Genomic DNA, 12,942 nt, shown 5'->3' on the forward strand with positions numbered 1-12,942 from the left:
ATGACAGTAACATTCTTCTGATTCAAAGGATAGTGAGATGCCAAACCTATTCAGGATTACAATTGTAAACCCCACTTCAAGAAGAGACATGAGCTTAATCGAACCCTCACTCTCATGTAAATTCACATCCTAGGCCTATAGTAGTTTTGGTTGCTTGAGGACAAGCAACAATTCAAGTTTGGTGTTGTGATGCGTGAGCATCTTCTTTGTCTTTTCCTAGTAAATTTGCACTTGAATTGCTAAGTTTAATCAAGATTTAATATATTTTAGCCACTATGAATGCTACTTTGAGTTGTGTGCAATTTCTATTTATTTCAGGTAGCATTCGGATGGATTTGACGGAGTTTTGTAGCAGAAAAGGAAGAAAGCGAATGATGTTGCAACCCGACCTCCTTGCACTCAAACAAGAATAACTTGAGCTACAGAAGTCCAATTGATGGAATTTTAACAACATTGAAAAGCTAACTTTCAGAGCTTTCCAACGATATATAATAGTATACCCTTTTCTCCCATTTGATTCGGCCTCCTCCACGTTGAACTTGAGGATCTCAAGTTCATTCCAACAAACACACTGCCTCATCCACGTTGAACTTGAGAATTTCCAAGTTCAGCGTGGACCTTAATGAGTCCAATGGTCCCCACGCTCCTCAAGCGATGCACGGATCAATTAAATTAATTTATGATTTAACTTTTATTATTAAAATTAGGAAAAGATATTATTTAGTTTTATGAAATATATTTTAAATTTATTAGGATTAGAATCTCTCCTCTCTTCGACCTCATTCCGCGATTTACAGTTTTTACGAATCCTAGTTTTTCTCTCTGAACCATGAGCAACTAAACCTCCACTATTAAGGTTAGGAGCTCTGTCTATTGTGTGGATTGATACTATTACTTTTCTATTTTAATTCATGTACTGATTTATAATTTAAGAATTGTTTTCATTCTTTATTTTATGAATCTGGGTGGAACGGAAGTATGACCTTGGTTCTAATTGAGTTCTTGTATAACTTGGAAAAGCTCTTTACTTGAACAACAACTTGAAAATATATTCTCCTAAATTTCTAATTATCTGGACTTAACGGGATACGTGACATATAATCCTCTTATATTTGGGTAATTAGGATTTCTGTGGCATATAAACTAGAATTGAACTTCACCCCCTAATTGGAATTAAGTGACCAAGGAATTGGCGGTTGATGAATTTTAGAGGAGACTGAAAAGGTCTAAGAAATTAGAGTTTAGTCACATATAGTTTGCCATGAATTAAATCTTACATGATTAAAATAGTTAGTAAGAAAAGTAAATCCGAAAAATAGATAACTCTGAAGCCTTAACTGTTTCTCCCATATTATTTACATCAATTTATTGCTTGCTTTCTGATAATCTGAAATTACTGTTTGATGCAATTGATTCTCTAAACACTCTTATCTGCTTGTCTAACTAAGTAAATCACTCAATTATTGTTGCTTGATCCTTCAATCCTCGTGAGATCGATCCTCACTCACCTGAGGTATTACTTGGTGCGACCCGATGCACCTGCTGGTTAATTTGTGGGTTTTAAATTCCACACCAGTAGGGTGTGAGAATGGGCATCCCCGAGATCAATACTCAAACAATTCATGGGTATTCTCCAAATTCACACGTCAATCAGTTCGTGCACTAAGCAAGCAGGATGGAACCCTCGTCCATGTCAGACGAGCATTCAATCATTCAATTTTTTTTTTCATTCCCAAATCTTTCTCCTTGTCTAATCATCAGTTCTCTATTTTTAATACTCACTTCTCTTTCCTCTGTTTTCTTTTCTATTTTAGTCTTTCTATTTTTAGTTCTCTATTTCTATTTTCTTATACCTCATTTTCTCTTCTTCATTCCTTTTTCCGTATTTTAGTTATTCTTTTATCAATTCTCTTTACTCACCCTAGGTCTTTTATAAAGAGAACTCCTAGGTTCTAAGTCTGGGTTTTGAATTATCTTTCTATGTCTTTTACTATAAATATCGTTATGCCCATAAACTTTTATGCTATTTACCATTATGTTCTCATTTTTTACTTTAATTGTTTTTATATCCTTTAACTTTTACTTATGTACAACTTGACCCCAAATTTTTTATTAATTATAGTTTAATCTTTGAATTTTAGTAAATTACACTTTGACTCCTCAACTTTTATCTAATTATATTTTTACCTCTACACTTTTACCAAATTATATTTTTACCCTTATCTATTTTTAAAATTCTCATTTTACCCCTGAAAATTGGTTGGACTATTTTATCCCTAAATTTTCTGGTTAATTTCCAAATTGTCCTTTAGTCTTTAAATTACCATTTTAACCTTCATTTTTTACTAAATTACCATTGTATATTTTATGTTAAATTATCATACTACCCTTGCGTAGTAAAAACCGAAACCTTGCTTGTGTTTTAGCTTGGATTCTTCCTTAATTTTCAACATATTTTTAAACTTTTCGGTAACCACTTCTTAACATCTTTTAACTCCAAACTCCAGCCAACATAATCGCATAAAAAATATATTAATCAAGCTTAGAATCAAACTCCTTAGAAGCTAAAAAACCAGCAGCTATGATACTTTTAAGGACAATTAATTTCTAAGCTTTCTAACAATATAATAACATCACCAAACCATTATTTAATCACCCATTATCAATCATCAAACATTAATTCATCAAACACACATCAAACATACGCTTTTCACACAATTAACTCAACCAAACCCTTATCCGTTTTGAAGGCTCAAAATTGATTTTCCTTTAGTGTTTCCTAGCTCACTTCCTTGCCTAGTTTTGAATCAAAGTTAACTTTTAATTTAAGAAATCTCAAGAAGGCCAAACCTTCATCATGATTTAAAGAAGGATTTTCTCCCATTTCTCAAGCTGAATTGATATTTTTTGCTCCTCAAGGCTTCTAGACAAGAGTTCGTAAGCAAGAACATAAAAAACATCAAGTTTTTGCCATATTTAACCATGGCCAAAACTTCAATGAACAAGAAAAACCACCATACCACACTTTACCTTATAAAAACTAATATGAAAATGAAGAGAAAGATGAGAGAAACATTTTAATTGGTTTAGAATTTTGATTGGAGTTTTGGAAGTGCAAAGGCCAAACTTGGAAGCTATGGAAGCTATGGAAGCTATGGAAGTTTTCTTGAATTCTCTTTTGAAACCTGAAGAAACTAGAAATAAAAAGAAGACGGAGGTGGCTGGTTTAGGTGGAGGCTGTATGGTTATAAGGTATGTGTACAAGATGTCTTCTGTACGGGTTGAGAGGTGGATCAGAAACTTGCAGGTCGAGACGGAGGCCGGATTGCCTGATTGGAGCGATGGTGCGTGGTACCTGCAAAGACACTCCGATGCTCAAGTCAGAATGGATCTAAGAGGAGTAAGACGTGTGTAGAATGAAAATGAATACCTGGAGGGACTTGGGTCCTCTATTTATAGGTGATGGTGATTATCTTTATCTTATCTTATTTCGTTAAGATAAGGGAGATATTTGAATTTGATTGTTGGTTAGAAGTTCTAGCGGGCCAGTTTTGGACCTTCTAAAAAGACCTGTGGGCCGGTCCCGGGTTCACGGATCGTTCTGGGTGTGGGATCCGTGGGTCGGGTCCCTAACAGTTGCCCCCGCAGCGAGAGAGCGATCGAGGTCGGTTTCTGTCGCTGGAGGATATGGTTTTTGACCGTTGGTGGGCAAAACCGGATTGTTGGGGTGGAGTTCCCGGTTGGCGGATTTTGTGTATCGCGTGGGGTCGGCGTGTTGGTGCTGGGTTTTCGTCTTTTGGCTAAGGTTCGTCTTCTTTGGAGTTCGTGCCGTTTGATTTGATGTGAACTTTCCGCATTCTTGCATTTGTTTCATTTCTCGAGGCGTGCTATCAGTTTTATTTTTCCAAGGGGGCATTTACTGTGAGGGGACGGTTGAGCTGCTTCTCCATTTTACCCTTCGCGCTCTGTTTATTCTTTGGGTCATTTTTGTCTTTTCGTTGATTTGAAACTGTTTTGGTTTTTATTCTCCTTCTCTCATTCGTTTCATTTTTTAGTTTTTCTTCTGTGCAACTCTCGTTTCCTAACTTCTCACTTTGGTGTTTGTTCTGCCTTCCTGCTATTGTGCTTCTACTTCCCTGTTTTAGCAATTTCCAAATTTACGCTTTGTATTACCAGGTTGATTTCCTTTTTCCTTTGTCATTCTGTGATATTTGCTTTCCTATTTCTGTCGTGTATTGTTGTCTGTTGCTTTTTGGTACCGTTGTTTAGGTAGGGGTAGTTGTTTTATGTTTTGGAGGGGTTGAGCACCACTGCATAGGTTAATAGTGGGTAATAGGTTTCTGGTCGCCCTTTCTGTTTTTGCGTAGTTTTGGTAGGCTGATGGTAGTGCTCCTCCCTATTTTAGGTTTGCATCAGCGGAGGAATGAGGGTGTGGGTGCTCCGATAGCTCCGTCCAGGGGTGTCCCCTCCCGCTATACATGGGTGACCAGTGATGTTTGGGGGTGTCCCGTTGCGGATGACGGAGGCAGATCTTCAAAGGCTTCGTGATCAGGGGGCCGTTTGTAGGGGCGGCAATGCAGAGCGGCAATACGAGCTCGCCCTCCCCAATGTTGATGAGAGGGTTTGCTACCTGAACATCGATTCATCGACTGTTCCTTATTGGAGGTGGGTCTATGAATCGATGTTCACTTGGCTTGGCGTGCGGCTTCCCTTTTCGCCCTTCGTTCAGGCATTACTGAGTTGGTGTTTTGTGGTGGCGTCTCAGCTTTACCCTAATAGCTGGGCGGTCGTACGTTCTTTTGAGCTTGTGTGAATATCTCGAGCTTCCGGTCTCCATTCCTATTTCTCTTTTTCTTTTCTTATGCACCCTTCCGACCAAGGAGGGAAAGCACAAAAAAGGATATATGTCGTTTAGGGCTTAGCCTCATCGGCGTATATTCGGGTTATTTGAGGACTCCTTTCACGGATTCAAGAGGGAGTATTTTAAGGTGTGCCCTGTTCAAGGGCATCATCCTTTCTAGTTGACGATGGAAGGTGAATGTCGGTTTCTGACTAATTAGAATTTTGGAGCCGGGCCGTCGGTGTTGACGAAAGTTACCTATGATGGCTTGACTTCGGAGGATAAGGATATTGCCAGCATCCTTTGGCATTTGTTCGGGGAACGACCATTGAATCCTCGAGACGTTATGGGGGACCCCGTGGCCTGCTGTTCGTATATTGGTCCGTGTTTTGTTTTTTTTTTTGTGGGCTGCCAAATTTGGGACTTATATTTTTTCTTTTCCTTTTCAGTTGAGATGGCTGGTGGTTTGACCTCGTTGGCGAGACTCAAGGCTGCTATGGATCGGGAGGAGGGATCGTCGGCTTCTCCTTCTACCCCTTCGTCTCATCCTGCCGCAGATTCCCGGGTTGTTTCACAGGAGGTGATCTTGGCTGGGGTCAGGGTTGGTGCTCAGGCTTCCTCAGGTCCTGTGAATTCGCCAGAGGAGAAGGTGATTGTAGTCTCGGCTGCTGAGGCTTCTCGGAAGCGGAAGAGGCCCGAGGAGATTAGCAGTGAGAACCTGGAAGAGGAGGGTGCTATGCCTACCGTGATGGATCAGCGCTTTGATGCTTCGGCTTTCATTGACCTGCATCTGATGCTCGGTACTGACGGGTTTTTCGATGATTGTGACGTGGCTTTTCAAGCCAATCGGTATGTCACTCTCTTCTCCGATATGCTATTATTGTCCGGAAAGCTGAGCTCGTGATGGCCCAGGTCAGCTTGTTGGATAAGAAGCTGCATCACTCACAAGCCGAGGTCGCCAAGCTAAAAGAGCAGCTTAAGGCTGCCGAGGTGGTGAGAGAAAAGGCAGTGAAATCGTCTGAGAAAGTTGGGGCCGAGATCCTCCATCTTTCCGAGGTTGAGACTTCACTTTTATCGCAGCTGGGTGGGGAACGAAAGCAGGCTTCTGATGCCGCGTCTCAGGCTGCCGTGCTCCTTGGCGAGGTGGAGACCCTGAAGGCCGAGGTTGCTGCCTTGAAGAAGGAAAAGATGGAATTGCTAGCAGATGCGAAGGGTGCCATTGTTTCGACTGAGGAGACGATGAGGGCTCAGGCTTTGGTTCTTGTGCCGGACGTGGACGTATCTGTGATGGGGGCGTTCAAGACTGTCCGTGATGGCCAGATCGTCGACCTTTAGTGGTTTTTTCCTTGTATTTTTAAGTTGTATTGGATCTTGAGGACTTGTAGTTTTTATTTTTGGTGTTTTGGCCGTGGCCGTATGACCGTGTATTGCGACTTTAAACTTGGTTGTGTTCTTTTGGCCGTTTGGGCCGTTATTTTGCATGTTTGGTTTTGAGCCATTTATTTGACTTTATTTTGTTCCCGGATTTGTTTGGGATGGACGGATCGTCACGGGTCCTATAATCATTACTTCGTGGATATCCGTTTATTGGGCCTTGGGGGTGATCAGTCTCCCAGTGGTGGCCATGTGTTTATGCCATTTGGGGGGGGGGGGGGGTAGGGCGGGAATGTAAGGCAAGTATTAATAAAAGTAATGGAATTTTATTAGTTTTGGGCCTCGTTAAAACCCTCCGTCATGGCGGGAAAGAGTACCCGAAAATAACATTTATGTGAAAATAGAAATAAAGCAAAAGGAAATAAAACAAAGGAATAAGTAAAAGATAACTTGGGGGTAGGGGATAAGCCTACACATAGTATCGTTGCAAGTTGGCAGCGTTCCAAGTTCTCGGGATCTCGTTGCCGTTAAGTCATTCAAGCTTGTATGCTCCTTTTCCCAATTGCTGCCTTGATTCTGTATGGGCCTTCCCAGTTAGGGGTGAGCTTTCCTTCTCCTGGGGTCAGGGCGCCGATGTCGTTTCGTCGTAGAACGAGGTCATTGGGGACGAATTCCCGTTGGATTACGCCGCGGTTATATCTTAGGCCGATTCTTTGCTTTAAGGCTAGCTTTCACATGTGGGCTATGCTTTTTACTTCCTCTGTGAGGTCCCGTTCCGCCTCTTCGTCGTTGCCTCTGATTGTTCTCCTAGGGCCGATAAGGTCGACACCCCATGTTCCGAATGGCCGTTCTGCCATTATGACATTGAACTAGAGTGGGGCGGCCTGGTGGAAGTCGGTGTGTACTTGGCATTTGCTGCAGTTTTTTACTAGCTGCATGGAGTCCTTGATAACCGATGGCCAAAAGAATCCAGCCCGAACAACCTTTTGGGCTAGGGTTTTGTCCTTGATGTGATGGCCGCAGTAGCCTTCATGGATTTCGCGGAGTATGTACTTCATGTCCCCGGGCTCGACGTACTTGAGTAGGGGTTGCAAGAATTCTTGTTTATAAAGTTGTCCCAACACGATGGTGTAGTTGGCGGCTTCCTGTTTTACCCGTTTTGCTTCTTTGGGGTCTTCGGGTAACACTCCGTCGAGGAGGTATTGTAGGATAGGGGAGGTCCATGATCCTGCGTCATAGACCAGTAGAACAGTGTCGGTCGTGGTTGAGACGGACGGCGTTTGAAAGACTTCCTGAATTAACGACCTATTGCCTTGCCCTCGCTTGGTGCTGGCCAGTTTTGAGAGTAGGTCTGCTCTCGCATTTCGTTATCTGGGGACGTGTTGTATGCTTACACGGTCGAATTCTTTCTTTAACTTGTTTACTTTGGTGAGGTACTATTGGAGCAGGGGGTCTCGTGTTTGGTAGTCTCCGTTAACTTGGGAGCTGACTACCTGTGAGCCGCTGCATACCTCCAAGATTTTTGCCCCAACTTCCTTGGCTAGAATTAAGTTGGCCAAGAGAGCTTCATACTCTGCTTGGTTATTGGAGACCAGGAATTCGTATCGAATAGATTGTTCGATTATGATCCCGTTTTCGCTTTCGAGTATTATCCTGGCTCCACCGGAGGTGGTGTTAGATAAGTCGTCTACATGTAGTTTCCAAGTTTCGAGGGTGGGATTTTCTGGCGTCATCTCGGTGATAAAGTCTGCCATGGCCTGTGCTTTGATTGCATTCTGAGGTTCGAACTTTATTTGGAATTGGGACAGTTCGATGGACCATGCTAGCATCCTCCCTGCTAGGTTGGGCTTTTGCAGGACCTGCTTGACCGCTTGGTCAGTTCGGACCATAATGGGCTGGGCCTGGAAATATTGTCGGAGACGACGGGATGCCGTGAGGAGTGCGAAGGCAAGTTTCTCGAGGCGTGAGTAGCGCGATTCTGTGTCTTGTAAGACTTTGCTTATAAAGTTGATGGGTCGCTGGGCCTTATTCTCGTCTTCTCGGATAAGCACTGCTACGAGTGCTTCTTCTGTTATAGATAGGTACAGGTAAAGGGTCTCTTTTGTTTGGGGTTTAGCGAGAACCGGGGGTTCCGCTAGGACTTTCTTGAAATGTTGGAATGCCTCTTCGCATTCCGCTTCCCATTTGAAGAGGGTTCCTTCATAAGTTTGAAGAAAGGGATCGCCTTTTGGGCCGACGTGCCGAGAAAACGAGATAGTGCGGTTAGTCGGCCGGTAAGTTTTTGGATGTCTTTGAGATTTTTCGGGCTTGCCATTTCGAGGATGGCTCTACATTTCTCGGGGTTTGCCTCTACCCCACGTTATGTGATCATGAAACCGAGGAACTTTCCTACTTCCGTTCCGAAGGCACATTTGGTTGGGTTAAGGCGCATTCAGTGTTTCCTTAAGGTGTTCATTACAAGCTCAAGGTCGCCGATGAGTTGCTCGCCGGATTCGGTCTTCGCAAGCATGTCATCTATGTAGACTTTCAGCTTGGTCCCAGACAGATTTTGGAATATCTTGTTGACGAGCCTTTGGTAGGTGGCTCTGGCGTTCTTCAGGCCGAAGGGCATGACTGTGTAGCAGTACGTGTCGTCGGGGGTGATGAAGGCCGTTTTCTCCTTGTTGTGTCGGTGCATGGGTATCTAGTTGTACTCGGAGTATGCATCCATGTAACTGAGGTATTGGTGGCCGGACGCGGTGTCTACCAGCCTGTCAATATTTGGTAGGGGAAGGCATCTTTTGGACAGGCTTTGTTTAAGTCCGTGTAGTCGACTCACATCCGCCATTTTCCATTAGCTTTTTTGACTAGCACCGCGTTAGCCAGCCAGGTCGCATAGGGTAGTTCCCTAATAAAGCCTGCTTCAAGGAGGGTTTTGACTTGTTTTTTGACCTCGGCGACTCAGTCGGGGGACATTTTTCGTCTCTTTTGTGTTACAGGCTTGGCCTTAGGATCTACGGCTAGTTGGTGGGACATTAGGTCGGGATCTATTCCTGGCATGTCGGCAGGCGTGAATGCGAACAAATCTTTGTTCTATTTTAGGAGGCGCGAGAGATCTTCCTTGAGGTCATAAGGGAGATTCCGGTTGATGAAGGTGTATTCTTCCTTGGTTTGCCCTATTTGTAGCTTCTCCATGTCTCCTTCTGGTTCCAGTCTGGGTTGCCGGTCTTGTTGTGCATCCAGGTCGGCTAAGAATATCCCGGCCGTGTCCTGTGATCTCTTCAGTAGGGCTAGGCTGGTGTTGTCACATTCTACCACGGTTTCCCGATCCCCGTGGATGGTTTCGACGGAGCCATCTTCTGCCATAAACTTCATTAGAAGGTATTTGGTAAAGATGACGGTGGAGAGATCATTTATTGTTTTCCTTCTAAGGATGATGTTGTAAGCGGTGGAGTCTTTGAGGACCACAAACTCATACAGGATTGTCTTTCTTTGGTTTCCCATCCCTATGGTAAGGGGAAGGGTGATGGAACCATCCGGCTTGAGGAAGTTATCCCCGAGTCCGGTTACTCCGTTGCGGTGTGCATGGAGGTTGTCATTGCGGAGTCCGAGTTTGTCGAAGGCTCCTCTGAAGAGGATGTTGGAGTCTGCTCCTGTGTCCACCAGTATTCTCCTGACTAGCCTGGTTCCAATCTTTGCCAATATGACGAAGGGGGCATCTTCTGCTGAGGTACTGTGCTGGCAATCCTCGGGGGAGAATGTTATTGCTCTATTGGTGGTGGTGGTTGGGTTTTGGTGTTTGACTGCCAGGATTTTGAGGTCCTTCATTAGTGCTGATTTTGATTTTTCCGGGATATCTTTTCCCGTGATGACATTCACAATAATTTCACGGTTTTCCCTAAGGCCTTGTCTCTGTGTCCTGGGGTTACGTCCTTCTCTTTCTGGCGATCTTTTTTTTCTACGCGTCTTGGTTCCCTGATGATTTTGGTGAACTCGGGGAGTTTGTCGTCTTGTATAGCTTGCTCAAGGGTGTCTTTTAAGTTAAAGAAATCTTGTGTCCTATGTCCATATCCTCGGTGGTAGTCGCAGTATAGGGCCTTGTTGCCACCTGTTCTTTCCTATAGCTGTCGGGCCTTCAGAAGGATGCCTCGATCTGCTATCTGGTGGTATATCTCGGTGATCGGGGCTGTCAGGGGTGCGTAGTTGGAGATTTTTCTGACTCTGGGGGGGTTGGTTTATGTTTGCTGGTTTGGGGTGTTCCCTCTGATTTTCTCTTGGTGGGGGGTTATGTCGAGGTTTCGTGCTATAATGTTGTGTGCTGCCGTGCTGCCGCTTATTGGTGACCACAACTTGGCTCACTCTCTTCATCGTTTATGTACTCCTTTGTGACGCTTTGGATCTCGTGCATAGTTCATACCAGTTTGGTAGTGAGGTGTTTCCGGAAGTCCTCGTTCATGAGTCCGTTCGTTAGGCAGAGGCTTGCGACTGAGTCCGTGAGTCCGTCGACTGTCAAACACTCATCGTTGAATCGATCAAGGTACTTTCTCGTGGATTCCTCCTGTCTTTGGGTGACTCCCAACAAGCTGATGGGGTGTTTGGCTTTGGTGATTCTGGTGGTGAATTGGGCCATAAATTTCCGTGAGATATCGTAGAAATCGGTTATGGATCCGTTGGGGAGGACGTTGAACCATTTAATCGCAGGTCCACCTAGGGTTACTGGGAAGGCACTACACCGGACCGCGTCAGCGGCGCCTTCTAAATTCATCCTGGCCTCAAAGGCCGTTAGGTGTTCCTGGGGGTCTTTGGTTCCATCGTACTTCATGTTCGTGGGTTTGTTAAAGCTTTTAGGGAGTTTTGCTTTTAGGATTCTTTCAGTAAAGGGAGTAGCTCCCATGATCACATGGTCGCTTCTTGTGCGTTTGGCCTCTCGGTGTCGTCGGTCATTGTCCGTGTCATGTTGATGAGCTGGGTCGCATGAGACGCTGTGATCGTACCTCTTGTCGTGTCGTCGTTCTGGTGTCCTGTCGTGTTCGTGGTCACGGGAGATGCTGCGATTGTACCTCTTGGCATGTCACCGTTTTGGGGACCTGCCGTGCCTGGTTTCGTGGCAAGATCTGGATCTGTAGGTTGCGTGGCTTTCGTTTTCGGTGTTGTACTTTTCCTTGGTTGCAACTCGGCCCTCAAGTTCTTGTACTCGGAGGCAGATGTCTTGGATTATCTGAGCTGCTTTCTCTCCCAGGTTTTTGGGGTGTCGTGCTCCGACGATGATGGGGCCATTTTCTTTGTCGTTTATTGGAGTGGTCTGGCGAATAGCGCTTGTTATCCTTCCATGGGGCGTAGTTTCTTGGTGTTCGGGAGTCGGGTTCCTTGTTCGGGAGTTGTCGTGGTGGGTCGGGAATCGTTCTTCGAGTTCATCCGGCATCTTGTCCCAAGGTTGCAAGTCCCCACAGACGGCGCCAATATACATGATGTCTTCTGTACGGGTTGAGAGGTGGATCGGAAACTTGCGAGTCGAAACGGAGGCCAGATTGCCTGACTGGAGTGATGGGGGTGGTACCTGCAAAGACACTCCGACGCTCAAGTCAGAATGGATTTAAGAGGAGTAAGACGTGTGTAGAATAAAAATGAATACCTGGAGAGACCTGGGTCCTCTATTTATAGGTGATGGTGATTATCTTTATCTTATCTTATTTGGTTAAGATAAGTGAGGATTTAAATTTGATTGTTGGTTAGAAGTTCTAGCGGGCCGGTTCCAGACCTTTTAGAAAGACCTGCGGGTCGGTCCCGGGTAGTCGGGTTCACGAACCGTTCTGGGTGTGGGATCTGTGGGCCGGGTCCATAACAGTATGATTCATCAAAATTTTAATAATAAAATATCATTAGGGAGATAATTATTAAAGCTAGATATATTAGATCACATGTAATTACACTACTAGAGTAAATATATGAAATACTAATATAAATGATAGTAATAACATGATTATTTCGGATATAAAAGGTCTATGATGATTTATTAGCATACATAAGTTCATCAGAGAGTGTCGGCATTATTCTGTGCCGGTAGATTTTTAAACTTATCTCAGGTTTAACTAAAGCGGATAAAATAATGAAAATAATTTTTTCTCTCGAGATACGGGTTCAGCTTGTCAAGGCGAGCTTAACTGTGATTCTCAAATTTTAAAAATTTTCAACCGAAGTGGCCCGGAAACTCATTTTTTCGCTGCGCGCTGCTAAAGTGGCGAGGTGCTTGCTTGTGCAGTAGAGGCACCTATTTCATTGAACGTTGGAAAAAATTATATTTTTTCAGGAAAAAGTTTTGTTTCAACGAAAACTAGGCCGTTACAAACTAAGCTTTAAATACGGGTAGTTTTTTTGTTTAGTTTTTTTTTTGTTTACATCTCTCTTCAAAGTTGGATTCCAAAACTTGCTCAAAGACCTCCAAATAAAGACGACCTAAATATTAAACAAGAACTTCACATGTGGAAAGAAAAAATAAAGGAGTAAGAAATGATCAATAAAGAGCAAAATGTTAAGTTGGATGGTGCTGAATGCAAGTTAAAAGATCGATGACATCAATTAAAAGTTAACAGAAAAGAATTGGTTCGACTGCAAAGATACTTTTTGCTTTATATAAATAATTGAATCTCCCACTACCTTTGGCATTATCTGCTTTTCCTGTGAAAGATGAGCTTGGAATATACTTTAGTGATGATGATGATAAAAACATTGGTGGTTGATGTCTGAAGTAT

General features: G+C 43.7%; 2 protein-coding genes across 2 annotated transcripts; both read right to left on the reverse strand.

Annotated features, from left to right (window-relative positions):
* Positions 1–7,083: 7,083 nt before the first annotated feature.
* LOC140176560 (uncharacterized) lies at positions 7,084–7,577 on the reverse strand. Its single transcript, XM_072208085.1, has 2 exons — positions 7,520–7,577; positions 7,084–7,442 (listed from the first exon to the last, which is right to left on the reverse strand). Exons 1-2 carry the CDS (start codon positions 7,575–7,577, stop codon positions 7,084–7,086), a joined length of 417 nt encoding a protein of 138 aa, XP_072064186.1.
* Positions 7,578–10,604: 3,027 nt separating this feature from the next.
* Positions 10,605–11,087, reverse strand: LOC112721852 (uncharacterized). Its single transcript, XM_025772879.1, has one exon. The coding sequence runs from the start codon at positions 11,085–11,087 to the stop codon at positions 10,605–10,607; it is 483 nt and encodes a 160-aa protein (XP_025628664.1).
* Positions 11,088–12,942: the final 1,855 nt, after the last annotated feature.

Source organism: Arachis hypogaea, chromosome 2 (assembly GCF_003086295.3).
Source record: "Arachis hypogaea cultivar Tifrunner chromosome 2, arahy.Tifrunner.gnm2.J5K5, whole genome shotgun sequence".
Classification (NCBI taxonomy): Eukaryota; Viridiplantae; Streptophyta; class Magnoliopsida; order Fabales; family Fabaceae; genus Arachis; species Arachis hypogaea.